Source organism: Hippichthys cyanospilos, chromosome 5 (assembly GCF_059441005.1).
Source record: "Hippichthys cyanospilos isolate Australia breed blue-spotted pipefish chromosome 5, RoL_Hcya_1.0, whole genome shotgun sequence".
NCBI lineage: Eukaryota > Metazoa > Chordata > Actinopteri > Syngnathiformes > Syngnathidae > Hippichthys > Hippichthys cyanospilos.
Window position 1 is genome coordinate 5,365,575 of NC_142373.1, and position 12,221 is coordinate 5,377,795.

General features: G+C 43.2%; 1 protein-coding gene across 1 annotated transcript in view; it reads left to right on the plus strand.

The window, feature by feature from the left end:
- Positions 1-212: 212 nt before the first annotated feature.
- LOC148423232 (general transcription factor II-I repeat domain-containing protein 2B-like) overlaps positions 213-12,221 on the plus strand; it is a 42,955-nt gene continuing 30,946 nt past the window's right edge. Inside the window, exons 1-2 of the mRNA XM_088414972.1 lie at positions 213-1,556; positions 1,628-1,705. Coding sequence (XP_088271098.1) covers positions 812-1,556; positions 1,628-1,705 — 823 coding nt within the window. The 5' untranslated portion in view covers positions 213-811. The remainder of the gene's footprint in view (positions 1,557-1,627; positions 1,706-12,221) is intronic.

The following is a 12,221-nucleotide window of genomic DNA, read 5'->3' on the forward strand; positions in this document are numbered from 1 at the left end:
GTTAATTGGAAACTTCAAAATAAACATACTTTTTAATTTCACCTCATTCATGGGCTAAAGCTGCACTGCTTTAATTCTTTTTTTTTTTTTTTATTCACGCACATAATGACATAATGCGTATATCAAGACATGCGCGCGATTGCATCACAAGAAGACGACTTTCGCCCTCAAAAATGTCCGCTCAGGCTAAAAAAAGAAAGGTAGATGCCGAATGTAGAATTTTCAACAAAAATTGGACAGCGAAGTATTTATTTACTCAAGTTAGAGGTAAAGCTGTGTGTTTAGCTTGCGGGGAGCAGATTGCCGTGTTGAAGGACTACAATTTGAGTCGGCATTACCAGACGAAACATGCAGAGAAATATAAAAACCTAACTGATGCTGAAAGAGCGCGGACATCGGAAGCTTTGCTAGCTAAGCTGCAAACGCAGCAAGGCTTTTTTTTACCAGGCTTCATGCATCCAGGGATGCAGCAACCAAGACCAGCTTTGTGATATCCCACAAAATAGCCAAAAACAGCAAGCCATTCTCAGAGGGGGAGTTCGTGAAAGAGTGCTTGGTAGACTCGGCAGCACTAATATGCCCTAAAAAAAAAGAGGCATTTGAGCAAGTCCCGCTGTCCAGGCGAACCGTGACGAGAAGGGTCGAGGACATTGCGGGGAATCTGGAGCTACAGCTGCAACGTGAAGTGCCAAGTTTTGACTTTTTCTCCTTGGCTCTGGCCGAGAGTTGTGATGTCCGCGACACAGCCCAGCTACTCGTATTTGTCCGCGGGATAACGCCGGACTTCAGGATTACGGAGGAGCTGGCAGCAATGCGGTCGTTAAAAGGGACGACGACAGGGAGCGATCTCTTCACTGAGGTAAATGCTTGTATGGACACGTTGGGACTGAAATGGGACAGACTGGCAGGTGTCACCACGGACGGTTGTCCAAATCTTACCGGGAAAAATGTCGGACTTTTAAAACGCATGCAGGATAAAGTGACTGAAATGGACCCTGATCAGAAATTAGTATCTTTACATTGTATTTTACACCAACATGTGTTGTGCAAATCAGTGCTAAAAATTAACCATGTTATCGATGTTGTTACTAAAATAGTTAACTTCATCAGGGCGCGGGCACTGAATCACAGACAGTTTGTCACACTTTTGGAGGAGCATGAGAGTGAGCACAGTGACATTGGCTACCACACTTCTGTGAGATGGCTCAGCCTGGGCAAAGTGTTAAAAAGAGTCTGGGATCTGAAAGCAGAAATCCAGGAGTTTTGTGAGACAAAAGGTAAGGCCATCCCAGAGTTTGCAGATGAGGTCTGGATGGCAGATTTCACATTTGCTGTTGATGTGACTGCACTGATGAGTGAACTGAACACCAAGCTGCAAGGCAAGGGCCTTTTTGTACATGAAATGCACAGCTTGGTGAAGGCTTTCATGAGAAAGATACAGTTTCTTTCAAGACAACTGGAGAGCAACACTCTCACTCACATGCAAACCCTGAAAGAAGTCACACCATCAGCTGATAACCTCTGCAGGTACTCATCCATGTTAGGAGCATTGCATGGTGAGTTTGCAAGGCGATTTGAGGATCTAAGAACAATGGACACACATGATTTCCTCTCCTTTTACCTTCAGTGTGGATGATGCACCCAATGATGTTCAGCTGGAACTCATTGACCTGCGGTCTGATGGAGTACTGGCAGAGCACTTTAAGTCAGGATCTCTGCTGGATTTCTACTCTTCTCTCAAGGAGGAGAACTTTCCAAACATTAGGAGACATGCTCAGAAGATGTTTGTTCTCTTTGGCTCTACCTACATTTGTGAACAAACATTTTCAATTATGAAGTTTACAAAATCCAGGTACAGATCCTCTCTCACTGATGATCATCTGTCAGCTGTGCTTCGCATCTCCACTTCAGACATTCAGCCTGACTTTGATGCACTTGTTAAAGCCCAGCAGAGATTAGATTTCTCTCACTGAACAAGAAAAATGAACATTGAAACACCAAATGAGGCAGTTAGACCACAAATGTAGGCATGTTACTGTAAGGCACCAGATAACAATGAACTGGGACACTTTTTCTCAAAATCACAGTTCAGTGACAGTCAATATGTTGTATCTTGCTTAATGTTTGGTGCAAAAAGACAATATTGTGATGTCTTTAAAATGCTCAGAACCTTTACATAACTATCCAACAGTATATGGAACTCAAAATGTGTTTTGAAGTGAATGTGACAGAATATGTTTACTAATATGAGTCACAAATAGTAAAAAATGTTAATATTTTGTCTACCATTGTGTTGAGAAATTTGAAAGAATAAATTTTTGTAAGGCAACCTCATTTTTTCAGTTTATTTGGTATTTAGTTTCATTGCTTAACTTTAATATATACTCTTGCCAGCTTGTCAAAACAGTGCTATTTACTGCTTTTAAAAAAAGAAATACAATTAATATTATGCAGAATTGAGTTCAGCCTTTTGGCCCGGCCCTCCACAATATTTTATGTTTCTTATGTGGCCCCATGGAAAAAATAATTGCCCACCCCTGTTCTAGACACTGTAATAAACACAAAAAAAATATTTAAAGCATTTTACTTACTTCTATGGGATAAATCCAGTCAAGGCAATTGTAGGGATGATGCTCGATCGGAAATCTGGAGGTTGTGTGACTTCTTGACCTCGAGGCACGCCTTATATACAAAAGTGTGACCCAATAGCATTGTGGGATCGAACAATAGGACCCAATGGGCATGTTAATGTAGTTGAACCCTAATATATATATATATATATATATATATATATATATATATATATATATATATATATATATATATATATATATATAAGTACATAAGTAGGTTTTTTGTGGTAGTAGGTTTACAACAAAAATTGTTGTAATTCTGCAACTGTGGGTGTGTAAGGTTAATCATTTAAGATTAAAATAAATATGTGTCATGCAGTAGTAGTTTGACTTCCAAGGAGTGCCAGTGACAAGTGCATTTATAGATAACTTGCCTATCCGACACGTCTCTCCGCAATATAATTTTTTGTCTCCCCCCCAAAAAAATCTGTGACGCACTGAGGGCACAATAGACGAAGCACTAAGTAGCGAGGGACCACTGCAATTCAAAAGGCATGCCTTAAATCACTTCAACTGCGGTGCATGCATGAGAACGTTAGAACGATTTACGATGATCTTTAGAGCTTTTAGGGTAAAAGTGTTAATATTAAATTTTATTTTCATCCCATTTAATACAGCAGAAAGTGGACTTGTTGGTCTTCCACAGATGGTTCATTTGTCACTGTGTTGTAGATATCGTGATTATACATTAGCTAAAAAATATTAATGCTTGCAATGAAGAAATGCTTTGCTGTGTGAATGATTGTTGTTAGGATTATAATTATTATTGTGACTATGAATTTACTATAAAATATAAACTGCTGTGGTATGTTGGTGGTATGCTGTGAGAATGAGTGCACTGCTTTTGGGGAAAAAAAAAACTGCCATGGTATTGTTTTGTCTCAAGCAGAAGGAAGATTGCTCAAGCCTGCCAGTTGGAGCGGTCCCGCAGCTGTCGATGTCTCGCGACGCATATTTCATCAGAATGTCTCACTATGCAAAATATTTTATCAGAATGACTTGCTATGTATAATATTTTATCATACATGCATTAGTTTCTCACCCACATGCTCACACATAGAAGGACAAGCACATAAGGTTCCAGCCATAGACTTGGATTTTTTCCTGCCCCTTGAGGGCCGGGACCTTCATGTAGTTAGGGATCTCTGTATCAAATAAAAGTGAGAGGGGTCTCCTCAACTACACCAACCCTGTCGACCCACACATCCTGAATAATCTCCCAGACCTACCACTCAAGATCCTCGACACACCACCATCTTTGAAATCCAGCAAGCTATTGCAGGCCTAAAGAACAATAAAAGCTCTGGACACTATGGCAACCCTGCAGAGGTTTTTAAGCATGGTGGGTATCTCCTCACACGCTGCCTGCACCACCTGATCCAAAGGATCTGGGAACACAGCATACCCAAAACTGTACTACTAAATCTCATACTGTCTATCGCATCCTTTGGTGGACACAAGAGGAGTGTCACCTTCATGTTAGTGACAGCCAGTGTTGGGAGTAATGCATTACAAATGTAATGCATTACTCCCAACAATGGTTGGGATTACAAAAGTAATGTAATTACTGTAATGCATTACTTTTTGCTGTAATGCGGTAGTGTAATGCATTACACATTTTACTTGGTACAAATAAAAGTACAACTTATTTTTAACCTGAAAGTGGTGTTTTTTTTTTTCCACCAAATTCGCAGAAGAAACAGGGAAAATGTCCAGGGAAAAATGTTTACTTAATGTTATTAGTACCTACTACAGCAGAGATGAGTATGACAGCAGCAGACGACAGGTTGAATATGTTGAATACGTACACAAGTTGGACATACGGCCATTAATTTCAGTTTGTCAGAGATTAAGACAAAAAGAATACACAGTGGGCCCCCGTGTTACGAGATTAATCCGTTCCACAGTTGGGCTCGTAAGGCAAATTCACTGTATATTGGGCAAACCAAACCTATGTTAAATAGCTAATGTGTTTAGAACCCCAGGTAATAACATCAAAATTGGACATACATATTAAAAATTGGTACCAAAATAGTATATTAAGTGCTACACATATATAATATACATGTATACTATCATAAAACATCATAAATAAAAAATATAGAAAAAAATTATTTATCTTTGAGTGATGATCGCTATGCCCATATTCCCTAATAAGGGTAATCTAGGCTAGACTAGCTTTGTATTTCTTGATTATCTCCAGCTTCGTTTCCATATAAAATCATCTTCTTACTTTAACATCTTTGACATCAATAGCAATCTTGGCACCCATGGCTAACCCATTCAAGTTTGAATTAAGCAGTAATATGCACTAGAACAAAGCATTACCGTTACGCCATTTTGAAACGAGTGAGGCTGCACAATAGCATACCAGCATCTCCGTGAGGAGATGACGACCAATAGCAACCCAATAGCCAACCTTTCACTGGATGTGTAATGAGCGTAATGAGCTATATTTAGAATGGTGAATCTATATTTCTAGTTATAGTAATGAGAGTAATATAAAAATAATGCAATAGTAGTGTAATGCATTACATTTCAAATGCAGTCATATTGCAACGTAACTAATTACAGTCGGCCCCCGGCTTACGAGCACCCTGATTTACGAACAATTCGCCTTACGAGCGTGGATCAGGGAGATTTTTGTCCTCCGCTTACGAACAAACCTCTCGCCTTACGAGCAATTCGACATGTCGGCCATTGAGTATGTAGAAATGTTCTCGTTTAATTGCGTCAATAAAATCAACAGTAGCGACATCATCAATCATCAATAGATACTTGTGGCAGTAACGTGAACGCTATTGGTCTTACAACGTCACACTGACTGTCTCACTCACGGGGTCTAAATATAATTACCATTTAAGTGTAGTGTTTGTACAGCTAAAGGGAAAAACAGCTGACATGAAATTAAATGTGCCGATTGCAGGACAAAGAATTGTCATTGGTTTAAATGTGTGTTTTTTTTTAAATTAATTGTCAATACATTCCAACCGTTTAAAAAAAAAAAGTGCGAATAATTATCAGTCAGTCACGGAGATGCGAATATGCTATTGGTCGATTAAGGTCACCCGGTCTCACTCACGGAGATGCTATTGGCCGGCGTCACACGTCAATCACAGAAATGCCGATATGCTATTGGCCGAACGCCTTTATCTAGCTTGATGGGACAGGATGGAAGGAAGGAGAGAAAATTAGTGAAAAACGGAATGTTGTGAAGACTTTGCAAACTTTATCTGTTAGACATAGCTTCTAAAATTACTAGCAGCGGTAAAGAAAGAAATAAGAGGATGATGTTTTAGTATCTGCGTGATTTGCACCCTGACTGAAAGAGTTACTGTAACACTGTAAGACCAATAGCATATCTATCGCCGTGTTAACATTGAGCGTTGAACTCTGCCCCCCTCTGCTTACACCCAGCTCAAGTCTCGTCGTTTCAAAGGTAAAAGCTATTTATACATTGTATTTATTATATAATGCAAGTATACAGCAGATTATGTCACTCAATTTTAATATATGTATACAGTGTGTCGTTTTTACTTAAGGCTTCGGCGCGCGTTGCACGCATTCACGAATTAACATGGGTTTGGATTGCCCGCTATACGAGCAATTCGAGATACGAGCGTAGCCGCTGAACGGATTAAGTTCGTAACCCGGGGGCCCACTGTACCTTGAAATTACAGTAATAAGTAATGCCTTAGTTTTGAAGGAACAGTTCACTGGATGTGTAATAAGCATAATGAGCTACATTTAGAATGGCACATCCATATTTCTAGTTATGTTGCTGAGAGTAATATAAAAGTAATGCAATAGTAGTGTAATGCATTATTCTACGATCACACCGAACGCAATCGAGGCATAAAAGCGGACAGGTTTGTAGTCAATGGAGTTCGCATGACGCCACGCGACGACACACAAAGTCGTAATTTCGCCTGTCGCGTGAAGTTGAAAAAATTTAACTTTTGTAGTGTGTCACGTTGCAACAGCCAATCAACTTTGGGAACGTTCAACGCCTCAGAGGACAGGAATGAATCATGGCGCCTGCTTTGCGGTCACTGGGAGCTATCCAACACTGCTCCTTCTTTCAACACAAGAAGGAGCCAAGCAAGAGCACTCACCTGACTTGTAGAATGGCAGAAGGGAGAACTTTGGACAACTGGTATGTGCGGTGTTTGTTTCCTTTTGTAACAGCTATTGAACCGTAGTTATTGTGCCAGGATAACAATAGTGTAGCGCTGACAGCTCAGTATTTAGCATGGTATCGGCCACTTGATTGCAATGTTGAAACTATTTTTTTCTTTTTTTGACAGACATGTATTGCCGCAAAGGGAGGGACACGCAGTGTAAAAAAGAAGAATAAAGGTGCTGAAGGAGAAAATATTGGCTCTGCTACATCCCAGAAAAGTAAAAGTTCTCAGCAATGCTCTTAATCTCGTAAACCGTGAGCCCACATCTAAATCGATATAGTTTGCATCCGTTTTAGTGCGTTTGCACTTTCAAATGCACTTTGGTCAGGCGCTGCCTTATGGCCTCTTTGTTGTCAACAACAAGGCTTAAAAAAGGATGGTTTTACTTATCCGTTTATGAAAAAAATGAAAAAAATGCAAGAGGAATGGCAATTCCATTTTGCTTGATTGATTTAATGGGGAGGCTTGATGGTTGGCTGGTTAGCACGTCCGCATCACAGTTAAGGGACTTGTGTTTGATTTCAGCTGGCTCCGATCTTCCTGTGTGGAGTTTGTATGTTTTCTTCGAGCCTGTGTGGGTCCCTTCCAGCTTTCTCCCACACTCCAAAAAACACGCATGGTGCCACGTCTGTGTAGCATGGCGGTGAGGGGCGTGGGAAAGGTGGAACCAAAAAATACAGGAACTGAGAGGGATGTGCCTCAAACAATGAAGATTTAATAAAAACTGAGGCAGGATCAAACAGGACAAAAATAATACAAGTTAAAACAAAAGCTTAAGACGGAAACAAGTTCATGGGAGGCAACAGGGAACGGAGACGGGAAGGTTGAGGCTACACGGGGAAGAGGATGTATTCGAATGGAATGACAGCAAGACAGTGAGGAAAATGACCCGACAAGAACTGAAAAGAAACTGGAGACTAAATACCCTCATAACTAACGAGACAATACAAGACAGCTGGACAGGGAACAATTGGTAGAGGGAGCTGATTGGTCAACACACAGGGGCAGGTTGACAAGGATAGGTGGACGAAATCTAATGAGAGCAGAGAAAGTAAGGCGGATGCGACTGGAACAGTGACATGAACTAGAAACGTAAATATTCGACTATGTCATCTTAACAAATTAGCACCAGGTTTTGTGAGTTTATTTTTAGCTCTGGAAGGGAGGGGATAAGATGGAGGAGAGCGATGATTTTAATGTGACTATTGACTAGTAGACTATTCATCACAACCTTTTTACTCACACACACACACACACTCATACTGTATTTGTTGCTGAAAGTTTAATATGGCAAACGCATGAATTAATTTTTCAGCATTTGCTAGGAGACACAATAGAGCATATTATGGCGATACGACAATGGTGAAAGAATGCAGTTCATCTTGGATAAAAATCCAAGATGACAGTGCGTATAGACGCAGCGGCCACTCGCTCTTCCGACAATGCGTTGTTTTGTTTGTCAAACAAGTGTTTGTCTGACAGTATTTCCGGTCAGTTTATGCCACAATATGTGTACAGTCGATGGGTTTTCTTACAAATCCGGAGAAGCAACATTTGCCAAGTTTTAAACACGGAACTGGAGAACTCGCTAAGGGAACTGGGACTGCTACGCCGGCCCGCTAATTTACCGGACTCGCCTGCTACTCCTTCCCCGGAAAGGAGGCGCCGGAAGCGGTGCGCCAGGACGAGGAAGCGGGGCAAGCGCGGAGGTATCCAAGCTAGGCTAGAGGCTAACCCAACTTGCCCGGCCATACCATTTATCTTTTTGGCGAACGTTCATTCACTGGACAACAATATGGACGATATCCAACTTCTGAGATCAGCAAACCGAAAAGGGAGTGACTGTTGTGTATTAGTTTTCATTGAAAACTAGCTAAATAATAACATTCCGGACTCCGCTATACAACAAGAGCAGCTAACATGCTACAGATCCGACAGGGCTCTCGCAGAGGGGGGGAAGTCACACGGTGGCGACATGTTTGTTTACATCCGTGAAGCGTGGTGCCGGGATGCCACTGTAGTATACAAACACTGCTCACCTCTGGCGGAATTCATGATCGAGAAGTGTCGCCCCTTCTACTTGCCAAGGGAGATAAATTCAATCCTGCTGGTCGCTACCTACATCCCCCCAACTAACAACAGCAACAGAAGTGCGGCGCTGAATGAACTGTACCAGGCTATCAGTGAACAACAAACAGCACAACCAGATGGCTTCATCATCCTCGCTGGGGATTTCAACCATGCTGATCTCAAAACTGTTCTCCCGATGTTTCATCAGCAAATCCACTTTGCAACAAGAGGACATAATATTTTGGACTGTGTTTACACTCAGCACAAAGGAGCGTATAAAGTCACCCTCCTCCCCCACATCAGTGCCTCTGACCCCCTCACTATTATGCTAATGCCTGCATACAGACCAACAGTGAAAGTCATCAATCGGCTACTGAAAGAAGTAAGGGTGTGGCCACAGGACGTGACCTCAGCCCTACAGGACTGCTTTGAGTCAACAGACTGGGACATTTTTAAGGAAGCAGCCACCTACAACGGCATCACAGATATTGAGGAGTACACAGACATGGTGACCTCGCACATCACCAAATGCATGGACGACATGACCCACATCAAGAGGATCACCACGCGGGCCAACCAGAAGCCATGGCTAACAGGAGACGTCCACAGGCTGCTGAGGGCCAGGGACAAGGCCTTCAAAGCTGGGGAGAAATCATCCCTGAGAACAGCGAGAGCCAACCTGTCCATTGGCATCAGGAAAGCCAAACAAGAATACACAAACAACATAACTTCTCACTTCAAGGACAGCAAGAATGCACACAGCATATGGCAGGGCATTCAGGCTATCACAGACTAGAAACCTGCACCACAAAGCTGCGAGAGCGACATCACTCTGCTCAACAACCTAAACGGTTTCTTTGAACGCTTTGAGGAACCGAACACCACCCGCCCACAGAAAACACCACCACCTTCGCACGACCAGCCTCTGTGCCTGTCTGCTGCCAGCGTAAGGACATCAACACCCGGAAAGCAGCAGGTCCAGACAACACCCCTGGCAGGGTGCTGAAAGACTGTGCAGAGGAGCAGAAAGATGTTTTTACAAACATCTTTAACACCTCCCTGAGGCAAGCCATTGTGCCATCAGGCTTCAAAGCTGCCACCATCATACCTATGCCAAAGAAATCCTCCCCACCCTGCTTCAACGACTATCGTCCGGTGGCACTGACACCCATCATCATGAAGTGCTTTGAATGACTGGTCCTGTCACACATAAAATCCATCCTGCCCCCCAGGTTGGACCCATATCAGTTTGCCTACAGGGCAAAGCTATTCACAGACGACGCAATCTGCTCTGCCCTTCACCCGGTACTCACCCACCTGGACAAGAAAGACTCATATGTGAGAATGCTTTTCATAGACTTCAGCTCAGCATTCAACACCATAATACCACAACAACTCACCTGCAAACTGGACAAACTGGGCCTCAGCACCTCACTCTGCAACTGGCTGCTGGATTTCCTCAGCCAGAGGCCTCAGGTGGTGGGTGTTGGCAACAACATCTCAGGCAGGATCACCCTGAGCACGGGGGCCCCACAAGGCTGTGTGCTCAGGCCCCTCCTCTTCACCCTACTGACACACGACTGCACAGCAACCCACAGCTCCAACCACCTCGTGAAGTTTGCTGACGACACAACACTGGTGGGCCTCATCTCGAACGGTGACGAGACCCACTACAGGAAAGAAGTGGAGCTTCTGACCAGATGGTGCGAAGACAACAACCTCCTGCTAAACATCAGCAAGACCAAAGAGGTCGTCAGCTTCGATAGAGGCCGCACCCAACACCCCCCACTGACCATCAGCGTGCACATCAGCGATGACTTCTCCTGGTCCACCAACACTGCATCTCTAGCCAAGAAAGCACAGTGGCATCTCTACTTCCTGCGCAAACTGAAGCGGGCAAGTGCGGCGCCACCCATCATGACCACATTCTATAGAAGAATCATCGAAAGCATCCTACCAGCTGCATCACCGTGTGGGGCGGGAGCTGCACTGACTACAACAGGAAGGCTCTACAACGCATCGTGAGGACAGCTGAGAGTATTATTGGTGCTCCACTCCCCTCCCTGCAAGAGCTGTACACCACCCACCTCAGCCGCAAAGCCGCCACGATTGTCACCGATACAAGCCACCCTGCACACAGTCTGTTCAGCCTCCTGCCCTCCGGAAAGAGGTACAGGAGCCTCCGCTCCCGCACTACCCGACTCAGGAACAGCTTCATCCACCAGGCCGTGAGACTGCTGAACTCTCCCCTCTCCCCACCCGTGAAACTGCTGAACTCTCTCTCCCCTCCTCTCTCCCACATTCAGCCCCAGCCAGAAGAAACACCTAGCAGGCCCCCCACCTAAACTCAAACTTTGCTCATGCACTTGCAAAATTTGCACAGACTTGCTGCTGCCATATTTATTTATAATTATACTTCTATTGCACTAGCGATTACACTTAGAACTATAACAACTACCTCAAATGCACACAACTGGGACAACCACAGTCAGAGATGTCTTGCTTTGTCTCGTACTGTTGGACTGTCTTGTCATATGCTGCTACTTATGTCTTGTCTTGGGATACACTTGCCATACCTGGTTTTTCGTATTTAATTTTTAGTTTTAGTTATTAGTTTAGTAACACGAGGCAAAGTAGATCTTACATACTGCATTTTACATTACTATCATAAGAATCGAGTTTTTAGGATTGTTCCGTCTTGCGCACCTGCACTTTGTTATTGTACATGTAAAACGCAGAGGATAGTGAGAAACGCAATTTCAATTCCTTTGTATGTTAAGCACATGTGAAGAAATTGACAATAAACTTGACTTTGACTTCTCATGATGTTCTTAACATAGCGCCGAGGTTTTCTGCTGAGCCACTTTGAGCTATTATCCAGATTCAAAGTGGTGTTCTTAAACAAGTGCTGATGATGAGCAAGGCCAATAACTAACTAATTTTGCCCCAGGTTAAAAAAAATAAATCAACAACTTTTGTCACGTCGTAACTGCCAATCAGCTTCAGGAATGTTCAAAAACACACAGGGGGCAGGAATGAATCATGCCGGCCAGTTTGCGGTCACCATGAAGGATAAAACATTGGGTCTGCTACATCCCAGAAAAGTTCTCAACGGGGCACTCCTTTATGGATCCACTGTAAAGTGCACAACAAGCTCACCCTCCACCCCTCGTGTGTATATTTGAACAAGCTAAATGCTGGCAGTAAACACCCAGCGACAGAAAGCCTACCTCATAAACATATTTCACATTCGGTGTGAACGTAGCTTTAGTCTCACTGTATGTTCCGCCCCGACAACTTTGGTCACAAAGCGGTGGTTTGTTAATGATCCTGG